This window comes from Anolis sagrei, chromosome 1, assembly GCF_037176765.1.
Source record: "Anolis sagrei isolate rAnoSag1 chromosome 1, rAnoSag1.mat, whole genome shotgun sequence".
In the NCBI taxonomy this organism is placed as follows: Eukaryota; Metazoa; Chordata; class Lepidosauria; order Squamata; family Dactyloidae; genus Anolis; species Anolis sagrei.
The window spans coordinates 5,734,576-5,753,593 of record NC_090021.1 but is presented as its reverse complement, the minus strand read 5'-3'; the positions used below and the strand labels follow the sequence as shown (position 1 = coordinate 5,753,593).

Here is a 19,018-nt window from a genome sequence, read left to right as displayed (position 1 = left end):
TGCCTAGTCTGGTTCAATTGCATCATTGGTGGAGTTCAGAATGCTCTTTGATTGTAGGTGAACTATAAATCCCAGCAACTACAACTCCCAAATGTCAAGGTCTATTTCCCCCAAACTCCACCAATGTTCAGATTTTTGTATACTGAGTATCCGTGCCAAGTTTGGTCCAGATACATCATTGTTTGAGTTCACAGTGCTCTCTGGATGTAGGTGAACTACAACTCTCAAACTCAAGGTCAATTTCCAGTAATTTTTGTTGGTCATGGGAGTTCTATGTGCCAAGTTTGGTTCAATTTCATCATTGGTGGAGTTCAGAATGCTCTTTGATTGTAGGTGAACTATAAATCTCAGGAACTACAACTCCCAAATGATAAAATCAACCCCCCCCCCTCCCACCTCACCAGTATTTAAATTTGGGCGTATCAGGTATTTGTGCCAAATTTGGTCCAGTGAATGAAAATACATCCTGCATATCAGATATTGACATTATGATTCATAACAGTAGCAAAATTACAGTTATGAAGTCGCAACAAAAATAGTGTTATGGTTGGGGGTCACCACAACATGAGGAACTGCATTAAGGGGTTGCGGCATTAGGAAGGTTGAGAACCACTGGTGTAGATGCACACCAAGATTGAACAAAAATGCTATGATTCTGTCCAGTTCACAGTTCATGTGGCTAGTCCTCAATGACTGGAAGAAAAGGAGGATCCATCTTACCTCCGCTAAAGCTCTCTTTCAGGGTTGATCTCCTCTCTTCTATATGCCTGGGTATAGAAAAAGACACAAAAATAGTTTGGAATGGTTAATTGTTGGACTACAACCTGGTGGAGTAAACATGTTAGATCTGTTGGGGTCAAAGTGACATCAATATGCTCTAACAGTGCTGTGTAGATAAAAGAAAATTCCATTTATCTAATAAGTTGAGGACTCACTGGACTACTATTGGAAAATGGAATCGGTTTAAAAGCAGAGGCAAGAATAGTGCAAGAATAAACACTAGATGGCGATAAGACAACTGAGAAAAAACAGTGCTAAAAAAAACAGCAGCAGCAATGGTCAATTAGCAAACTTAAGGTCTATGGTGAGAAACATGGCTATAATTTAGATCTGTTGAAGCAGATCTCCATTACACTATGCAACACAATTTTTGTTCCTGGGTTATAACTGTCATTTTCTAATTGGTTCTATCACAAAAAAAAAAAAACATGGGAAAAGTCTGGGTTGTTGTAGGTTTTTTCGGGCTATACGGCCATGGTCTAGAGGCATTCTCTCCTGACGTTTCGCCTGCATCTATGGCAGGCATCCTCAGAGGTAGTGGCCTTCAACAATACATGGGAAAAGTTGATTAAGCTGCAAAAATGTTGCTTTTTGCGGGATATCCTGCAGCACATTTTGCTATACGTGGCACAATGGTGCAACTGTGGAACCAGGCATGTAGCCGGGGGGGGGGGGGGGGCTCGGGGGTCTTCAGCCCCCCCTGAAATTTTCATGGTGGTTCGCGAAAAGCCCTTATTGGTGCATTATTTAAACTGTTATGTTTATTCATATCATGATCTGATCACCATACTCAATATATCCCATATGCATGGGGGTATTGGGGTAATGATACAAAAGGTTTGCTAGGCTAGACCCTCTTTCACTCAGACTCAGCCCCCCCCTCCCGAAACTCAGCCCCCCCGAACCCCCCCCTGAAAAAAAATCAGCCCCCCCCCCCCGAAATGAAATCCTGGCTACGGGCCTGTGTGGAACTGTTCATAGAATCATAGAAGAGTTCGAAGAGACCTCATGGGCCATCCAGTCCAACCCCATTCTGCCAAGAATCAGGAAAATTTCATTCAAAGCACCCCCAACAGATGGCCATCCAGCCTCTGTTTAAAAGCATCCAAAGAAGGAGCCTCCACCACACTTCGGGGCAGAGTATCTGCTTGAATCTGCTGACTTAAAGGTTGGCCAAAGCTGTAGGTCAAGGTGAGCTCCCACTGTTAGCCCTAGTTCCTGCCAACCTAGCAGTTTGAAAAAAAGATGAATAGGTACTACTTCGGCAGGAAGGTAATAAAGGTATCCATGCAACCATGCTGGCAACACAACCAGGATGTGTTTATGGACAACAGGCTCCTTGGAAATGGTACAAGAGCACCTCTCCATGGCCAGAGTTGAGCACCGTCTCCAGAAAGCCAGATGAAAGGAGAAGTCTTTACCTTTGTTCTGCATGTGTGTATGTTATTGTGATTCTGCTGTATTAAAGGCATTGAAAGTTTGCATCTCTGTGTATGTTTGCATCTCTGTGTATGTTGTAATTTACTCTGAGTCCCCTTGGGGAGATAGAGCAAAATATAAATATAGATACAAACATCTCCTTGGGGGCATTGACACTGCAGAATTAATATGGGATTTAACTGACATGCTATGGCTCAATGCTATGGAAATTCTGGGATTTGTAGTTTGATGAGATGCCAGTATTCTTTGGCAGAGAAGGCTAAAGACATGAAAAAACAACAACTACCACTATTCCATAGCACTGAGTCTTGCAATTCAAGTGGTGCCAAACTGCATTAACATTACACTACACTGTAGATGCATTATTATTTATTATAGTTTTTCAATCAATAGGCCAATCAATTCAATCTAGTTTGTGGTACAAAGACAACGTTTTTGGAGTAGAACCAGGGGCGGCTGAACCAATAGGCAAATTATGCATTTGCATAGAGCGCCAATCACTAAGAGGCGCTCTTGAGACGGCCCGGCCTGCATATCCCTTTCCCTTTCCTACTCGATTCAGTTGAGGTGATTTAGCTCAACCAGCAGATTTAGCTCAGCCAGCAGGACTCATCGCTGAGCCTGGAACCCCAGGTCTCGGCGGTGGTCAGGGGAGCTTTTGCACAATTAAAACTTGTGCGCCAACTGCGCCCGTACCTTGGGAAGTCTGACTTGGCCACGGTAGTCCACGCTCTGGTTACATCCCATTTAGACTACTGCAACGCTCTCTACGTGGGGTTGCCTCTGAAGACTGCCCGAAAACTTCAATCAGTCCAACGTGCGGCAGCCAGATTGCTAACAGGGGCAGGGTACAGAGACCATACGACCCCTCTGTTACGCCAGCTCCACTGGCTCCCGATCAGCTTCCGGGCACAATTCAAAGTGCTGGTTTTAACCTATAAAGCCCTAAACAGCTCTGGCCCAGTTTACCTGTCCGAACGGATTCTCCCCTATGAACCATAAAGGCTATTAAGATCTTCCGGGGGGGGGGGGGGGGCTGCTCTCGGTCCCACCACCCTAACAATCACGGTTGGTGGGGACGAGAGACAGGGCCTTCTCGGTGATGGCTCCCTGGCTTTGGAACTCCCTCCCACTAGAGGTTAGATCTGCCCCCTCCCTCCTGACATTCAGGAAATCACTAAAAACCTGGTTCTGGAAGGTGGCATTCGGGGATTGAACCTAGAACTTTCCCCGGTGATGAATTATGATGAACTGTGACTATGAGTATGACTATGATTTGACTGGATTGATGATTTGGCGTAGGAAACTTTAATGATGTAATGAGGATGTTTTTATTGTACTGTGTTGTGTTATTTTGATATGTAATGATTTGTACTTGTTGCTTTTTATATTATTGTTTTTATATATGCTGTAAACCGACCTGAGTCCCTCGTCGAGGTTGAGAAGGCCGGTATAGAAAACCTCCAAATAAATAATTCTCTACCTGGGGGGTCATGACCCCTGGGAGGGTCGTTTGGCAATTCTCAGGCCCCGCCTCCTCCGCCTCCCCAAAATGGCTGTCAGCTCGGCTCCTTCTGGCAGCCTGCACCTGCACTCATGCCACTTTGCCTCCAGGTTGGTGCAGGGGGGTTCCTCCTCCTCCTCCTTGGTAGCAAGGAGTCAAGGGGAGGCATTTGGAGGCAGAGTGAAGAGATTCCTGCATCTGTGGCCTTAGCACCACAGCCATGTGCTGTCCTGCTGCCCCTTGACCCTTTTGGCCTGGCTGGTGCTGGTGCTGCTCTCCTGCTCGGGGGCTGGGGAGGAAGAGGAGGTGGAGGCACAGACGCTGTGGGTGCTTGATCTGAATGGGGGGAGTGGACAGGCGGCCAAGCGCAGAGGCTCCAGGGAAGGAATGCAGGCAGGCAGGCAGGCAGGCAAGCAGACCAAGCCTTCCTGGCCCCCAGCCCCGAAGGGTGCTGACCTCAGGTGCTTCAGCTCCACTGTAGAACAACTACTTTCAAAGTAAGTACCAAAGTACCACACAATATAACAGGAAATACACTTTCAAACTAGAAACAAAAATTTTCACATTGTGTTACATAGTGTTATGGACATGTTCTGTACTTTTGAACTCTGTTTGCTCTTTTGATCACTTTTCTACAACTTTAGAAAAGTGGAGGATGCCTATACAACAGTGGTTCTCAACCTGGGGTCCCCAGATGTTTTTTGGCCTTCAACTCCCAGAAATCCTAACAGCTGGTAAACTGGCTGGGATTTCTGGGAGTTGTAGGCAAAAACACCTGGGGACCCACAGGTTGAGAACCACTACTATACAAAGTTTCACAATCCACCTTGGAACAACAAAGGAAGCAAAGCAGAGGTGAGATTCAGATAAACAAGGAGAATGAAGAATCCACATAGAACAGATTTTGGGGTGACTTTGACCCCTTTACTTACTGGACCGGGACCTGAGGCAGACTGACCCGCTTCTCGTTCTCTGCAAAGAGGAAAAAGCATGTCAGGAATCTCACAGGCCAACGCCTAAGCTCCTTTTATTCTGGCATAACTCTGGCCTATTTCTGATTTCTCCTTGACTTCAAATAGCTAGAGATAATTCCCTCGTACTTTTAAGTACATCCAGACTGCAGAATGAATGCGGTTTGGCCCCACTTTGACTGTCATGGCTCAGAGCTATGAAATCCTGGGTGTTGTGGTGATGCAAAACCTCAAGATCCCATAGCTTTCAGCCATAACAATCAAAGTGGTGTCAAACTGCATTCATTCTACAGTGTAGATCAAGGGTGTCAAACTGATTTTCATGGAGGGCCACATCAACCTTATGTTGAACCAATTGGATGGAGAATCCGTGTCTACGCACTCCATCCAGTAATGTTGTTTGTGTGTTTTAATTCTTATATTTCATGTTTTAAATGTCTTTTTTCTTTGATTTTATGCTTAGTTATATGGTGCTGATTTGTGATTTGGTTTACGTATGTAAGGCATTTAATTTCGCCATTATCTCTGTGTAAATCGCTTTGAGTGAGAAAAGTGGTATATAAATGTATTGTCGAAGGCTTTCATGACCGGAATCACTGGGTTGTTGTAGGTTTTTCCGGGCTATATGGCCATGTTCTAGAGGCATTTTTTCCTGATGTTTCGCCTGCATCTATGGCAAAAATCCTCAGAGGTAGTGAGGTCTCACTACCTCACTACCTCTGTGGATGCTTGCCATAGATGCAGGCGAAACGTCAGGAGAAAATGCCTCTAGAACATGGCCATATAGCCCGGAAAAACCTACAACAACCCACTGGTATATAAATACTGCAAATCAATCAATCAATAAATACAGAGGCTTAACTATTAATTTTATACATAGTAATTGGCACTCTTTAGTTTTTACCCAATTTGAACAGCAACTCCCATTCCTTTGGATTATCCGTCATGCGGACTAGGGATAATGGGAATGGCAACCTAACAGCACTTGTGGCTCTGAGGTTGGGGAAAGGTTATAGGACATTTTAAGACACCATATCCACAAGCCTTGTATCTCAACCCAAACCCCACTCTCAGAATAGATGCTACTGTATCCCAACTCCCATCAGCTCTAGTCATGATGTCTCATGATGAGGAATACAGGAGTTGCAGCCCAGCATATGTATGTGTTTTATGCACTGGCATATCTTTGTCCCTGACAGTTCAAAGACATAGCTAGGTACATCTGTTTAACAGCTGAGAAACCTAGTGGCCTTGCAGTAATGCTGGTGAATGCCATTTCCCCAAAAGGTTATGACTCCAACAGGTCATGCTTTTATCAAGACGTTATAACATCATTTTTCAAAAGATTGTGTTTTCTAACAACGTCATGCCTTTCCAAAGATCATAAAATCTCCAAAAGGTTATGGAGATTTCCATTTTCCAAAACCATAAGGAGACCCAAAGCGGCTAACATTAGATGGAGCCCAGAAACATTTTTGAAAGGAATTCTGGAACTCTATCTCCCAGCATTTGTCACTACAGGCCATCCAGATGTTCCTGACCCACAACTCCCAGCATTCCTCATGCCAGACGTTACCGGACTGCAACTTCCAGCCACAGCATTTACAACTGTTCTGATGCAAAGTGGCTTTGATGAACTGGAGCCAAAGATGGGAAGCCTCCAGCCTGTTATAGAATCATAGAATCATAGAATCAAAGAGTTGGAAGAGACCTCATGGGCCATCCAGTCCAACCCCATTCTACCAAGAAGCAGGAATATTGCATTCAAATCACCCCTGGCAGATGGCCATCCAGCCTCTGTTTAAAAGCTTCCAAAGAAGGAGCCCCCACCACACTCTGGGGCAGAGAGTTCCACTGCTGAACAGCTCTCACAGTCAGGAAGTTCTTCCTCATGTTCAGATGGAATCTCCTTTCTTGTGGTTTGAAGCCATTGTTCCACGTCCTAGTCTCCAAGGAAGCAGAAAACAAGCTTGCTCCCTCCTCCCTGTGGCTTCCTCTCACATATTTATACATGGCTATCATATCTCCTCTCAGTCTTCTCTTCTTCAGGCTAAACATGCCCAGCTCCTTAAGCCACTCCTCATAGGGCTTGTTCTCCAGACCCTTGATCATTCTAGTCGCCCTCCTCTGGACACATTCCAGCTTGTCAATATCTCTCTTGAACTGTGGTGCCCAGAATTGGACACAATATTCGAGGTGTGATCTAACCAAAGCGGAATAGAGGGGTAGCATTATTTCCCAAATCTAGACACTATGCTGTTGGCCACATGTGCTTTACGTGGCCCACACACCCCACATCCTCACCTCTGTTGGGGCGGACAATGAGGGATCCATCCAAGCCCCCTTGCAACCTGCAATAGCCATCAATCAAGTCAGCCATGTTCTCCGCCTCGGCCAGGGAGTACGTTTTGATGGTCAAGGACTGCAAAGAAAGAAAGAGAGGGGAGGAAATATCATATTTCTCATCCACTTGCAGAGATGAAAGAACATCCCTTCCTGCAACACAACATGTCTGCCTTATAAGGATAAATATTTGCATTTCCGTGCTTTCTCTCCAATCTATCATCCTGGGCTTTGGCAAGAGTTATAGTTAAGGAGTTGTTATAACAATGGAAATATGGGAGTTGTAGTTTGGTAAGATTCCCAGAACTCTTTGGAAGAGAGGTTAAACAATGGTGCACAATGCTGACCTTGGGTTCATCTACACTGCAGTCCTAAGCAGTTATAGCACCATAACTCCACTTTAACTGGGTTGTTGTAGGTTTTTCCGGGCTATATGGCCATGTTCTGGAGGCAATTTTTCTCCTGACGTTTCACCTGCATCTATGGCAAGCATTCTCAGAGGTTGTGAGGTCTGTTGGAAGTAGGAAAAATGGGTTTATATATCTGTGGAATGACCAGGGTGGGACAAAGGACTCTTGTCTGCTGGGGCTAGCTGTGAATGTTTCAGCTGATCACCTTGATTAGCATTCAATGGCTTGGAAGTGCCTGGGGGGAATCTTTTGTTGAGAGTGATTTTATATGCCTGTTTGTTTCCCCTCTGCTGTTTTGCTGTTGTAATTTTTGAGTTTTTTAATACTGGTAACCAGATTTTGTTCATTTTCATGGTCTCTTCCTTTCTGTTGAAATTGTCCACATGCTTGTGGATCTTAATGGCTTCTCTGTGTCGTCTGACATGGTGGTTGTGAGAGTGGTCCAGCACTTCTGTGTTCTCAAATAATATGCTGTGTCCAGGTTGGTTCATCAGGTGCTCTGCTATGGCTGATTTCTCTGGTTGGAGTAGTTTGCAGTGCCTTGCAGTGCTTGCCATAGATGCAGGTGAAATGTCAGGAGAAAAACTGCCTCCAGAACATGGCCATATAGCCCGGAAAAACCTACAACAACCCAGTGATTCTGGCCATGAAAGCCTTCGACAATACATTCCACTTTAACTGTTGCATGCTATAGAACAGGCATGGGCAAACTTGGGCCCTCCAGGTGTTTTGGACTTCAACTCCCACAATTCCTAACAATGAGATTGTTTTAAACAGTGTATTTTAATGTTGAGATAAATGCTTTTAATGTTTATGTATGCATATAATGAATTCATATCCCAGCACTGAATGTTTGCCATTTGTATGCTGAGCCCCCTTCAAGGTGAGAAGGGTGAAATATAAATATTTTAAATAATAAATAAATAAAAATAAATTGTTGTGCTTTGGAGGAGTAACTTCTCCAAGTTCTGTAGGAGCCCCCTTGAAATCGAAGCAGGGCGTTGCTTGAGTTTCTGCCTTACCTGAGGGTTCCCAGTGAGGCTGAGCTGCAAAATGGCTCTCCCTTCTTCCGCAGGTGTGCATTTGATGGATCGGATTTGCTTGAACTCGGCCAGGCAGGTGGGCTGCGAAGGATCAGAAATGCACAAGTAAGGTTTTGCATTTGGACGGGAGGGAGGAGGAAGGAGAAATGTAGAGTCCACACATCATGGGATTCCACAACATAGAATCATAGAATCAGAGAATCCTAGAATCAAAGAGTTGGAAGAGACCTCATGGGCCATTCAGTCCAACCCCATTCTGCCAAGAAGCAGGAATATTGCATTCAAATCACCCCTGACAGATGGCCATCCAGCCTCTGCTTAAAAGCTTCCAAAGAAGGAGCCTCCACCACACTCCGGGGCAGAGAGTTCCACTGCTGAACGGCTCTCACAGTCAGGAAGTTCTTCCTCATGTTCAAATGGAATCTCCTTTCTTGTAGTTTGAAGCCACTGTTTCGCGTCCTAGTCTCCAGGGAAGCAGAAAACAAGTTGCTCCCTCCTCCCTGTGGCTTCCTCTCACATATTTATACATGGCTATCATATCTCCTCTCAGCCTTCTCTTCTTCAGGCTAAACATGTCTAGCTCTTTTGGCCGCTCCTCATAGGACTTGTTCTCCAGACACTTGATCATTTTAATCGCCCTCCTCTGGACACATTCCAGCTTGTCAATATCTCTCTTGAATTGTGGTGCCCAGAATTGGACACAATATTCCAGGTGTGGTCTAACCAGAGCAGAATAGAGCATGGGGAGCATGACTTCCCTAGATCTAGACACTATGCTCCTATTGATGCAGGCCAAAATCCCCTTGGCTTCTTTTGCCGCCACATCACATTGTTGGCTCATGTTTAACTTGTTGTCCACGAGGACTAGAAGAACACCAGTATCTGTAAAAGGCAGTTCAAAGAATGAATGGAGTCTCTTCCTCTGGAGGTTTTAAAGCGGAGGCTGGTTGGCCATCTGTTGGGAGGGATCGGACAGTGTCTTCCTGCATAAAGCCAAAAGGGGTTGGACTGGAGGGTCCTTGGGGTCCCTTTCACCTCTAGGATTTTCAGGCTCTGTCATTGGACAGAGCTGAGCAAATGTGACCATCCCATCCAGAAAAGGAGCCATCGCCAACCGCAAGGAACATGGAACGTCTTTGTTGTTGTGGCTTTGCTGGATTCACCATTAAATCCAAGCTTCCTTATTAAAAATGAAAATGCCTTCCCCTCCCTCTCATCAGTTTACCTTTGACTCTTTACTAGTCATTTGCCGGATGCCTTTGGGGCCAATCACCAGATCCACTGTGATGTTCCATCCTTGCTGAAAAGAGAAAAAAACATTGCAGTCACCTCAACTGAAAATGGCACACACATATATTGACTGCAAAGCAAACATATCCCACAGAGTCACTATGAACTCACACACAGGCTTTTCATGGGATGAGCAGGGATTCAAACCCTCATCTCCAGAGTCCTAGTCTTTCACTCAGACGACTACAACATCCAAGACACCATCTGTAAGAACAGTCTCCAATGGGTTGCTGTGAGTTTCCCAGGCTGTATGACCATGTTCCACCAGCATTCTCTCCTGACGTTTCACCCACATCTGTGGCAGGCATTCTCAGAGGTTTAGGGGTCTGTTGGAAACTAGGCAAGTGAGATTTATATCTCTGTGGAATGTCCAGGGTGGGAGAGAGAACTCTTGTCTGCAACCAGCCAGGCTTTGAAGCTGCAAGGCCATTAAATGCTAATCAAGGTGGCCATTTGCAACATTCACACTTGCCTCAAGCAGACAAGAGTTCTTTCTCCCACCCTAGACATTCTACAGATATATAAATCCCACATTGTCTAGTTTCCAGCTAACCTGTCAACCTCTGAGGATGCCTGCCATAGATATGGGTGAAACGTCAGGAGAGAATGCTTCTGGAACATGGCCAGACAGCCCGGAGAACCCAATGATTCCAGCTGTTGCACTCCAAGACAGGAAAAGCCCTCTGACTGTAAACACCACACCGTTGATTGGGAAACAATTCCTTTATTGAAGATAATTAAAAAGCAGCAAGTAAAAAGCACTTTAAAGAAATAAGTAAATCCAATTAGGTAAGAAGATAAGCAGGACCAAAAACAGTTCAGGGTAAAGCTCAGCAAAGTCCATAAAAACGAAGTTCACACTTCTCTAATATAATTCAAGAAACCAGGAAACATTAATCCAAGGCATGAGTAGGCATTCATAAAATCCAAGAATTCAAACCATGAACAAGAAATACTTAGACAAGAATCTTCCCAGCAAGGTTTCCATGAAACAAGAAAGAGAACTTCACTTGATTCCAAACGATGCTTCTTCTGACTATATTTCCCATACTTGGAACTTTTATCCCCTTGTTAAACTATTCCAAACACTCAGAAATTGGTTTTGTTTTAATTGAGATTCCCTTATCTTTTTCTGTCAGATCCTGGCAGACTGCCGAAGCCACTGTTCGGTCTGCCTGTTTTGACTAATCTCCTGCTGCCTATCTATTTGCTCATTAAGTTTTGCAGCTGGGCCAGGTGCCCAGTTGTTTTCAAGCCCCAAATCCTTGTAGCAATTCAGGGAATACACTATCATCCCCACACCCTTCAGGGACATTCTCATGGGAAACTATACTTTGCACAGGGTTCTCCTGGTCCTTCTCTGCATCAGTATCATTGACCAAACCATTGCCATCTTGAAATTCATTGGCATCACTTCCCACATCCGAATACTCACAATCAGCTCGCAGCGGTAGCTTTCCTGGTCAATGTCGGCAAAAGTGGAGAGGGTGCCGAGGAATTTCATGATGCATTCTTCCTCTCGAAGAGCCGCGTATTGCTGGAAGGTCTGCTGGATCATTTTCCTGAACTGTTTCGGCTGGAGATGGATCGGAAAGTAGGAAAAAAGAGATTAAGGGGCTCAGCCAGGAATCCAAGGATGCTTCAACACTGTAGAATGAATACAATTTGACCCTACTTAGAATCATAAAATCAAAGAGTTGGAAGAGACCTCATGGGCCATCCAGTCCAACCCCATTCTGCCAAGAAGCAGGAATATTGCATTCAAATCACCCCTGACAGATGGCCATCCAGACTCTGTTTAAAAGCTTCCAAAGAAGGAGCCTCCACCACACTCCGGGGCAGAGAGTTCCACTGCTGAACGGCTCTCACAGTCAGGAAGTTCTTCCTCATGTTCAGATGGAATCTCCTTTCTTGTAGTTGAAGCCATTGTTCCATTGCGTCTTAGTCTCCAAGGAAGCAGAAAACAAGCTTGCTCCCTCCTCCCTGTGGCTTCCTCTCACATATTTATACATGGCTATCATATCTCCTCTCAGCCTTCTCTTCTTCAGGCTAAACATGCCCAGCTCCTTAAGCCGCTCCTCATAGGGCTTGTTCTCCAGACCCTTGATCATTTTAGTCGCCCTCCTCTGGACACATTCCAGCTTGTCAATATCTCTCTTGAATTGTGGTGCCCAGAATTGGACACAACAACTTTAACTGCTATGGGGAGATTGGGAAATGTAGTTTTAAAAGGACTTTAGCCTCACTTGCTAAAAAGTGCTAGTGCCTTATAAAACTGCAATTCCCACAATTCCATAGCATTGAGCCATAGCAGTTAAAGTGCTGTCAAAATGCATCCATTCTTCAATGAAAATGCAGTCATTGTCAAGCTTCACTCACCACACTACAAATCCACAGATTTGGTGAAATTTGATCCTGTGTGATTTGGACTATCTCATCACTCACCTTCAGGTTGTCCTGCATCTGTTTGGGGAAGAAGAGATCCAGTCCGACTTCCTTCCTAAAAAGAGAAAACAGAGGCAGGTTTCACCAGAGTGGATGCATTGATAAAAAGTGGATCAGCTACAAGAGGACTCGGGGTGCATCTACACTGCAGAATGAATGCAGTTTGACACCACTTTGACCGGTATGGCTTAATGCATTGGAACAATGGAAGATGGGGTAAGACCACTTCTGGGAAGAGAAGGTCCAAGACCTTGTAAAACTACAACTCCCAGGACTACATAGCCCTGAGCTATGGCAGTTTCAAGTGGTGTCGAACTGCATGAATAGATGCATCCAGAAAAACACATACATAGAGGAGGAGAAAGGGTAAGACAGACCCAAAAAGGAACAGAAGAGCACATTTTTGTCTACATACTCTAAGAATTCGAAGTTGGACTTCTTGTCCAGGGCATTCTGGGGCATGTCCTTGTAGAATCTCCTGCAAAACAAAACAAAACACAACCAAAGTGTGTGAAATGGGTTGTTGTGAGTTTTCCGGGTTGTCTGCCCATGTTCCAGAAGCATTCTCTCCTGACGTTCCGCCCACATCTATGGCAGGCATCCTCAGAGGTTGTGAGTATGTGAAAAGTAGAGCAAACTTGAGACTCTGCATGGCACACAAGAGAAGAACGTGGGCTAATTATGTATTTCTTCACTCAGGGTGTATCATAGAATCATGGAATCAAAGAGTTGGAAGAGACCTTGTGGGCCATCTAGTCCAACCCCATTCTGCCAAGAAGCAGGAATATTGCATTCAAATCACCCCTGACAGATGGCCATCCAGCCTCTGTTTAAAAGCTTCCAAAGAAGGAGCTTCCACCACACTCCAGGGCAGAGGGTTCCACTGCTGAACAGCTCTCACAGTCAGGAAGTTCTTCCTCATGTTCAGATGGAATCTCCTCTCTTGTAGTTCAAAAGCCATTGTTCCGCGTCCTAGTCTCCAGGGAAGCAGAAAACAAGCTTGCTCCCTCTTCCCTGTGGCTTCCTCTCACATATTTATACATGGCTATCATATCCCCTCTCAGCCTTCTCTTCTTCAGCTCCTTAAGCCGCTCCTCATAGGGCTTGTTCTCCAGACCCTTGATCATCTTAGTCGCCCTCCTCTGGACACATTCCAGCTTGTCAATATCTCTCTTGAATTGTGGTGCTCAGAATTGGACACAATATTCCAGGTGTGGTCTAACCAAAGCGGAATAGAGGGGTAGCATGACTTCCCTGAACTGAGAAGCCTTGCTGGCACCTGGAACATACCTGAGCTCCAGGCAGCCGAGCTGGAGAGCCATCCCTTCACTGACTTTGCTGGCATAACGCTGCATATATTCTGTCCGGAGCTGGAAAGGAAAAAAAACATATATAGATAAGAAGGATAATAATAATAACAATAATAATAATAATAATAATAATAATAATAATAATAATAGTTGTTGTTGTTGTTGGGTTGTTGAAGGTTTTTTCGGGCTATCTGGCTATGTTCTAGAGGCATTCTCTCCTGACGTTTTGCCTGCATCTATGGCAAGCATCCTCAGAGGTAGTGATGTCGTTTGGTAAGATGCAAAGCACTCTTTAACATGGAAGGCAAAGGCCCTTGTCAAACTACAACTCTCATGCTTTGAGGATTTCAAAGGTGAAATCTGAGACTCAGAAATTGCATTAAATATCAACCACAGCTGAGCTAACCCACGCCATTCGAAACAAACTACCATATTAAAAAATATTTCTGGAGCTGCTAACGTTCCCAAGCTCTACTTTGAACAGAAGACAGCCATCTTTTCCTAGCAGGAGCTCTGGTCCAACCAAACAAAGACAAGCAGGAATAATAGCAATCATCACAACCTTAACAGAAGCATTGGATTTGGTCTGTGTGCCAACTCCCACAATTGGCTGTTAGGAAGTGTGGGAGTTGGAGTCCAAAACACTGGAAGGGCCAAAGTTTGCCCAAGCCTGCTTTAGAGGAAAAGCATTGGTTTTCTAAGGAGATATGAATGTATTGTCGAAGGCTTTCATGGCCAGAATCACTGAGTTGTTGTAGGTTTCTTCGGGCTATATGGCCATGTTCTAGAGGCATTTTCTCCTGACGTTTCGCCTGCATCTATGGCAAGCATCCTCAGAGGTAGTGAGGTCTGTTGGAACTAGGAAAAAGGGTTTATATATCTGTGGAATAATGTCCAGGGTGGGACAAAGGACTCTTGTCTGTTGGAGCTAGGTGTGAATGTTTCAACTGACCACCTTGATTAGCATTTGATGGCCTGGCAGTGCCTGGAGCAATCTTTTGTTGAGGCAGTGCCAGGCAATCAAATGCTAATCAAGGTGGTCAATTGAAACATTCATACCTAGCTCCTGCAGACAAGAGTCCTTTGTCCCACCCTGGTCATTCCAAAGATATATAAACCCATTTTCCTAGTTCCAACAGACCTCACTACCTCTGAGGATGCTTGCCATAGATGCAGGCAAAATGTCAGGAGAGAATGCCTTTAGAACATGGCCATATAGCCCGAAAAAACCTACAACAACCCAGAGATATGAATGCTTTGTATGCACTAGGAAGACCACAGTCCCAAAACTGAGCAACGAGGTTACATGTGGCTACACAGCACATGGGATAAAGAGCTTAAATAACCATTTTGGGGTGACAACCATCCCAGAATATTCCTACCTGCTGGTAGAAGTACAGGAGGGTTGTCCGGTCCTCCAGGAAACGCTCCATGTAGTCCTCGGGAAGGTAACGGATCTGCAAGTCGTACCTTCAGGAAAACAAGTTGCATTCAGGATTGGAAAGAGGAAATGCTATTTTCCAAGATTTACTCAAGGTGTGTCTCTACACTGTGGAATTAGTGCTGTTTAAATGTCCTGAGTCCATCTTACAAAATCTTGGGATTTGTAGTTTGGTGAGGAAGCAGCACTCTTTGGAAGGAAAACCAAAAGACCTTGTCAAAATGCAGCGTCCAGGATTCCACAGTATTGAAAATTGTCAGTTAAAGTGATGTCAAACTGGATTTATTCCACAATGTAGATGTGCGTTAGGGTTTTTTGTCCTTGTTGTTGGTTGCAACCATAAGAGCTAGAGCTTTGGTTACATTCTTTAAAGCAGTATTTCTCAACCTTCCTGATGTTGTTCTGACCCCAACCATAACAGCATTTTTGTTGCTACTTCATAACTGTAATTTTGCTACTGTTATGAATCCTAATGTAAATATCTGACAGGCAAGATGTATTTTTATTCACTGAAGCAAATTTTGCACAAATACCCAATACACCCAAATCTGAATACTGGTGGGGTTGGTGGGAATTGATTTTGTCATTTGAGAGTTGCAATTGATGGGATTTATAGTTCACCAACAATCAAAGAGCATTCTGAACTCCACCAATTATGGAATTGAACCAAACTTGGCACACAGAACTCCCATGATCAACAGAAAATACTGGAAGGGTTTGGTGGGCACTGACCTTGAGTTTTGGAGTTGTAGTTCACCTACATCCATAGCACTGTGGATTCAAACAATGATAGATCTGGACCAAAACTGGCACAAATACTCAATATGCCCAAATGTGAACACTGGTGGAGTTTGGGGGAAATAGACCTTGGCATTTGGAAGTTGTAGTTACTGGGATTTATAGTTCACCTACAATCAAAGATTATTCTGAACCCCACCAACGACAGAATTGGGCCAAACCTCCCACACACAGAACCCCGACGTGGGCCACAGCAACGCGTGGCAGGGGATGGCTAGTATAATATAATAATATAATATAAATGGTATATAATATATAATATAATTATGATATTAATACTATGTAACTCAATTTTTGTTCCTGGGTTATAAATGTCATTTCCTAATTGGTTTTATCATTAAAACAAGGGGAAAGTTGATTAAACTGCCCAAACTTTGTTTTTGCAGGACATCAGTAGCACATTTTGGTATAGTTTTCAATGAATATCTCATCTTTGAGTCTCAACCAATTCAACCGAGTTTGTGGCAGCCATGAAAACAAGGTTTCTGGAGTAGAACAACTCCTTAAAAAGTAAGGACCGCACAATTAAACAGGAAATAACACTTTCAAACACAACACAAAAAGTTGCACTAGCGTTCTTACCTCCATTCGGCTTCGATGTGCAAACATTCGTATTTCTCCTGGACCTCGCCCACCGTCATGTCTGGATGCAGCCAGTGGATCTCGTCCGACTTCACGTGCTTCAGGCGCAAAGCGTAGCATTCGGCAAGCTGAATATCGGGGCCGATGCGCCCGCTCTGCAAGATGGACTGGATGACCTCCTACCGATGGGAGAAACCAGGTGACGTCAGGACAGGTAGGACAGAAGGAAGGAGGGAGAAAGTGCTCCCACCCCCCAAAAAAGGACACCCACAATTTTGATGTCATGGGTCCCATTGACACTGCCATATAATGCCGTAGATGTGGCTTTAAATATCAAAGTGGATGTGATATAGAGGATGGGAGGAAGTTGGGGTTCACAGAATCCTAGAGTTTGAAGGGTTTAACAGAGTAGAAATAAGTTAAACTGTTTTGAAAGTTATATAATAACAAATTTATGTATTCAAAGGAGTGAAAGACAGTTGCAATAATATCCAAGTGGAACTGAAGTAAAGTACTTTGTAACAGATAAGCTTATGTGCCAAAGACTTCATAAATAAACATTTCTTTGTTTCAACATACAGTATATATTAAAGTCTCGTGTCAAGTTACAGGACTAAAGTTGGCTGGAAATCAGTTAGAATCATAGAATCATTGAATCAAAGAGTTGGAAGAGACCTCTTGGGCTATCCAGTCCAACCCCATTCTGCCAAGAAGCAGGAATATTGCATTCAAATCACCCCTGACAGATGGCCATCCAGCCCCTGTTTAAAAGCTTCCAAAGAAGGAGCCTCCACCACACTCCGGGGCAGAGAGTTCCACTGCTGAACGGCTCTCACAGTCAGGAAGTACTTCCTCGTGTTCAGATGAAATCTCCTCTCTTGTAGTTTGAAGCCATTGTTCCGCTGTGTCCTAGTCTCCAAGGAAGCAGAAAACAAGCTTGCTCCCTCCTCCCTGTGGCTTCCTCTCACATATTTATACATGGCTATCATATCTCCTCTCAGCCTTCTCTTCTTCAGGCTAAACATGCCCAGCTTCTTAGTTGGAGATTACATTGATGTAACCAGTGAGGAGAATATGGAAGCTACATATTGACTCCAGGTTTGGGTTGCACATTAAAGAAATATACACAGACATCTAAAAATTGCATCGCGTAACAAACACATATAAAGAAAGGCGACACAGAGACAGAGATAGTGTGTTTCAGGCGTGAACTACAAGACACTGAGTTTGTGAGGTTCGATTCCTCACTCTCCTTGTATCGCCTCATCTCCTCACGTGTACATACATATATGTTTAATGTAGGTCTTGGTGTACAGCCTCTTGGGAATGCCCGCCCTGTCTCGTTTCAACAGTGCAACCTATTTCTGCCATGTAGGAAGACACAATCCAAGCCCTCCTGAGAGATGGCCATCCAGCCTCTGTTTAGAAAGCTCCAAAGAAGTAAACTCCATCAGACTCACAGGAAGTTTATATTCCATGATTGAACAGCTCTTCCCATCAGGAAGTTCTTCCTAAAGTATAGGTGGGATCTCTTTTCAGGAAATTTGAATCCATTGCAGCATTGGGTCTATATTGTAGGATTAATGCACTTTAACTGTCATGGCTCAATTTGATAAAAGTCACAGGAGTTGTTTTTCTTTGACAAAGTAAGCTAAAGGCCTTGTAAAACTACATGCTTGCATGTCATCAATATAACTGTTGAGTCCCCGGTGGCGCAGTGGGTTAAACCCCTGTGCCGGCAGGACTGAAGACCGACAGGTCGCAGGTTTGAATCCGGGGAGAGGTGGATGAGCTCCCTCTATCAGCTCCAGCTCCTCATGCGGGGGCATGAGAGAAGCCTCCCACAAGGATGATAAAAACATCAAATCATCCGGGCATCCCCTGGGCAACGTCCTTGCAGACGGCCAATTGTCTGACACCAGAAGCGACTTGCAGTTTCTCAAGTCGCTCCTGACACGACAAAAAAACAACAATATGACTTTGAAATATTTAAACATGGCTTTCATGTCTCCTTCTCTCAGCCTCCTCTTCTCCAAACTAAATATCCCTGGCTCTCTAAGTCATTTATTTATTTATTTATTTACTTATTTACAACATTTTTCTACCCTGCCCTTCTCAACCCCTGAGGGGGGACTCAGGGCAGCTAACACTGGCAACAATTTGATGCCACAATATCATAATGTAACAACAATATAAAACCATAAATACACAATAGATTAAAAACAATAACATTAGTTATACAATCATATAGCCGTTGCCACTATTATCATAATCATATGATCCCGTTCAATGTCCAAAGTGCCATTATGCCTGCTAGTCAAAAGCCTGGTTCCACAACCACGATTTCAGTTCTTTCCTAAAGGAAAAGAGGGAGGACACCGATCTAATCTTGCTTGGGAGCGAGTTCCATAAGCGGGGGTCACCACCGAGAAGGCCCTGTCCCTACGTTTCCACCAGATGCATTTGCGAGGCTCGTGGGACCGAGAGCAGGGCCTCCCTGGTGGATCTTAATCTACGAGGCGGAATATAGAGGGAGATATGTTCAGACAAGTAAGCTGGACTGGAACCGTATAGGGCTTTATAGGCCAGGACCAGCACTTTGAATTGTGCTTGGAAATGGACCGGCAGCCAGTGGAGTTGATATAGCAGAGGGGTGGTCCC

At 44.4% G+C, this 19,018-nt stretch overlaps 1 protein-coding gene across 1 annotated transcript in view; it reads right to left on the bottom strand.

Annotated features, from left to right (window-relative positions):
• The window catches only part of PTK2B (protein tyrosine kinase 2 beta), a 117,113-nt gene that overhangs the window by 39,723 nt on the left and 58,372 nt on the right, over nt 1–19,018 (bottom strand). The window contains exons 3-13 of the mRNA XM_067462568.1: nt 16,358–16,536; nt 14,919–15,006; nt 13,517–13,596; nt 12,642–12,704; nt 12,227–12,281; nt 11,217–11,357; nt 9,717–9,791; nt 8,471–8,572; nt 7,000–7,117; nt 4,657–4,696; nt 721–767 (exon numbers count right to left, since the gene is read on the bottom strand). Of these exons, the coding sequence (XP_067318669.1) occupies nt 721–767; nt 4,657–4,696; nt 7,000–7,117; nt 8,471–8,572; nt 9,717–9,791; nt 11,217–11,357; nt 12,227–12,281; nt 12,642–12,704; nt 13,517–13,596; nt 14,919–15,006; nt 16,358–16,536 (988 nt within the window). The remainder of the gene's footprint in view (nt 1–720; nt 768–4,656; nt 4,697–6,999; nt 7,118–8,470; nt 8,573–9,716; nt 9,792–11,216; nt 11,358–12,226; nt 12,282–12,641; nt 12,705–13,516; nt 13,597–14,918; nt 15,007–16,357; nt 16,537–19,018) is intronic.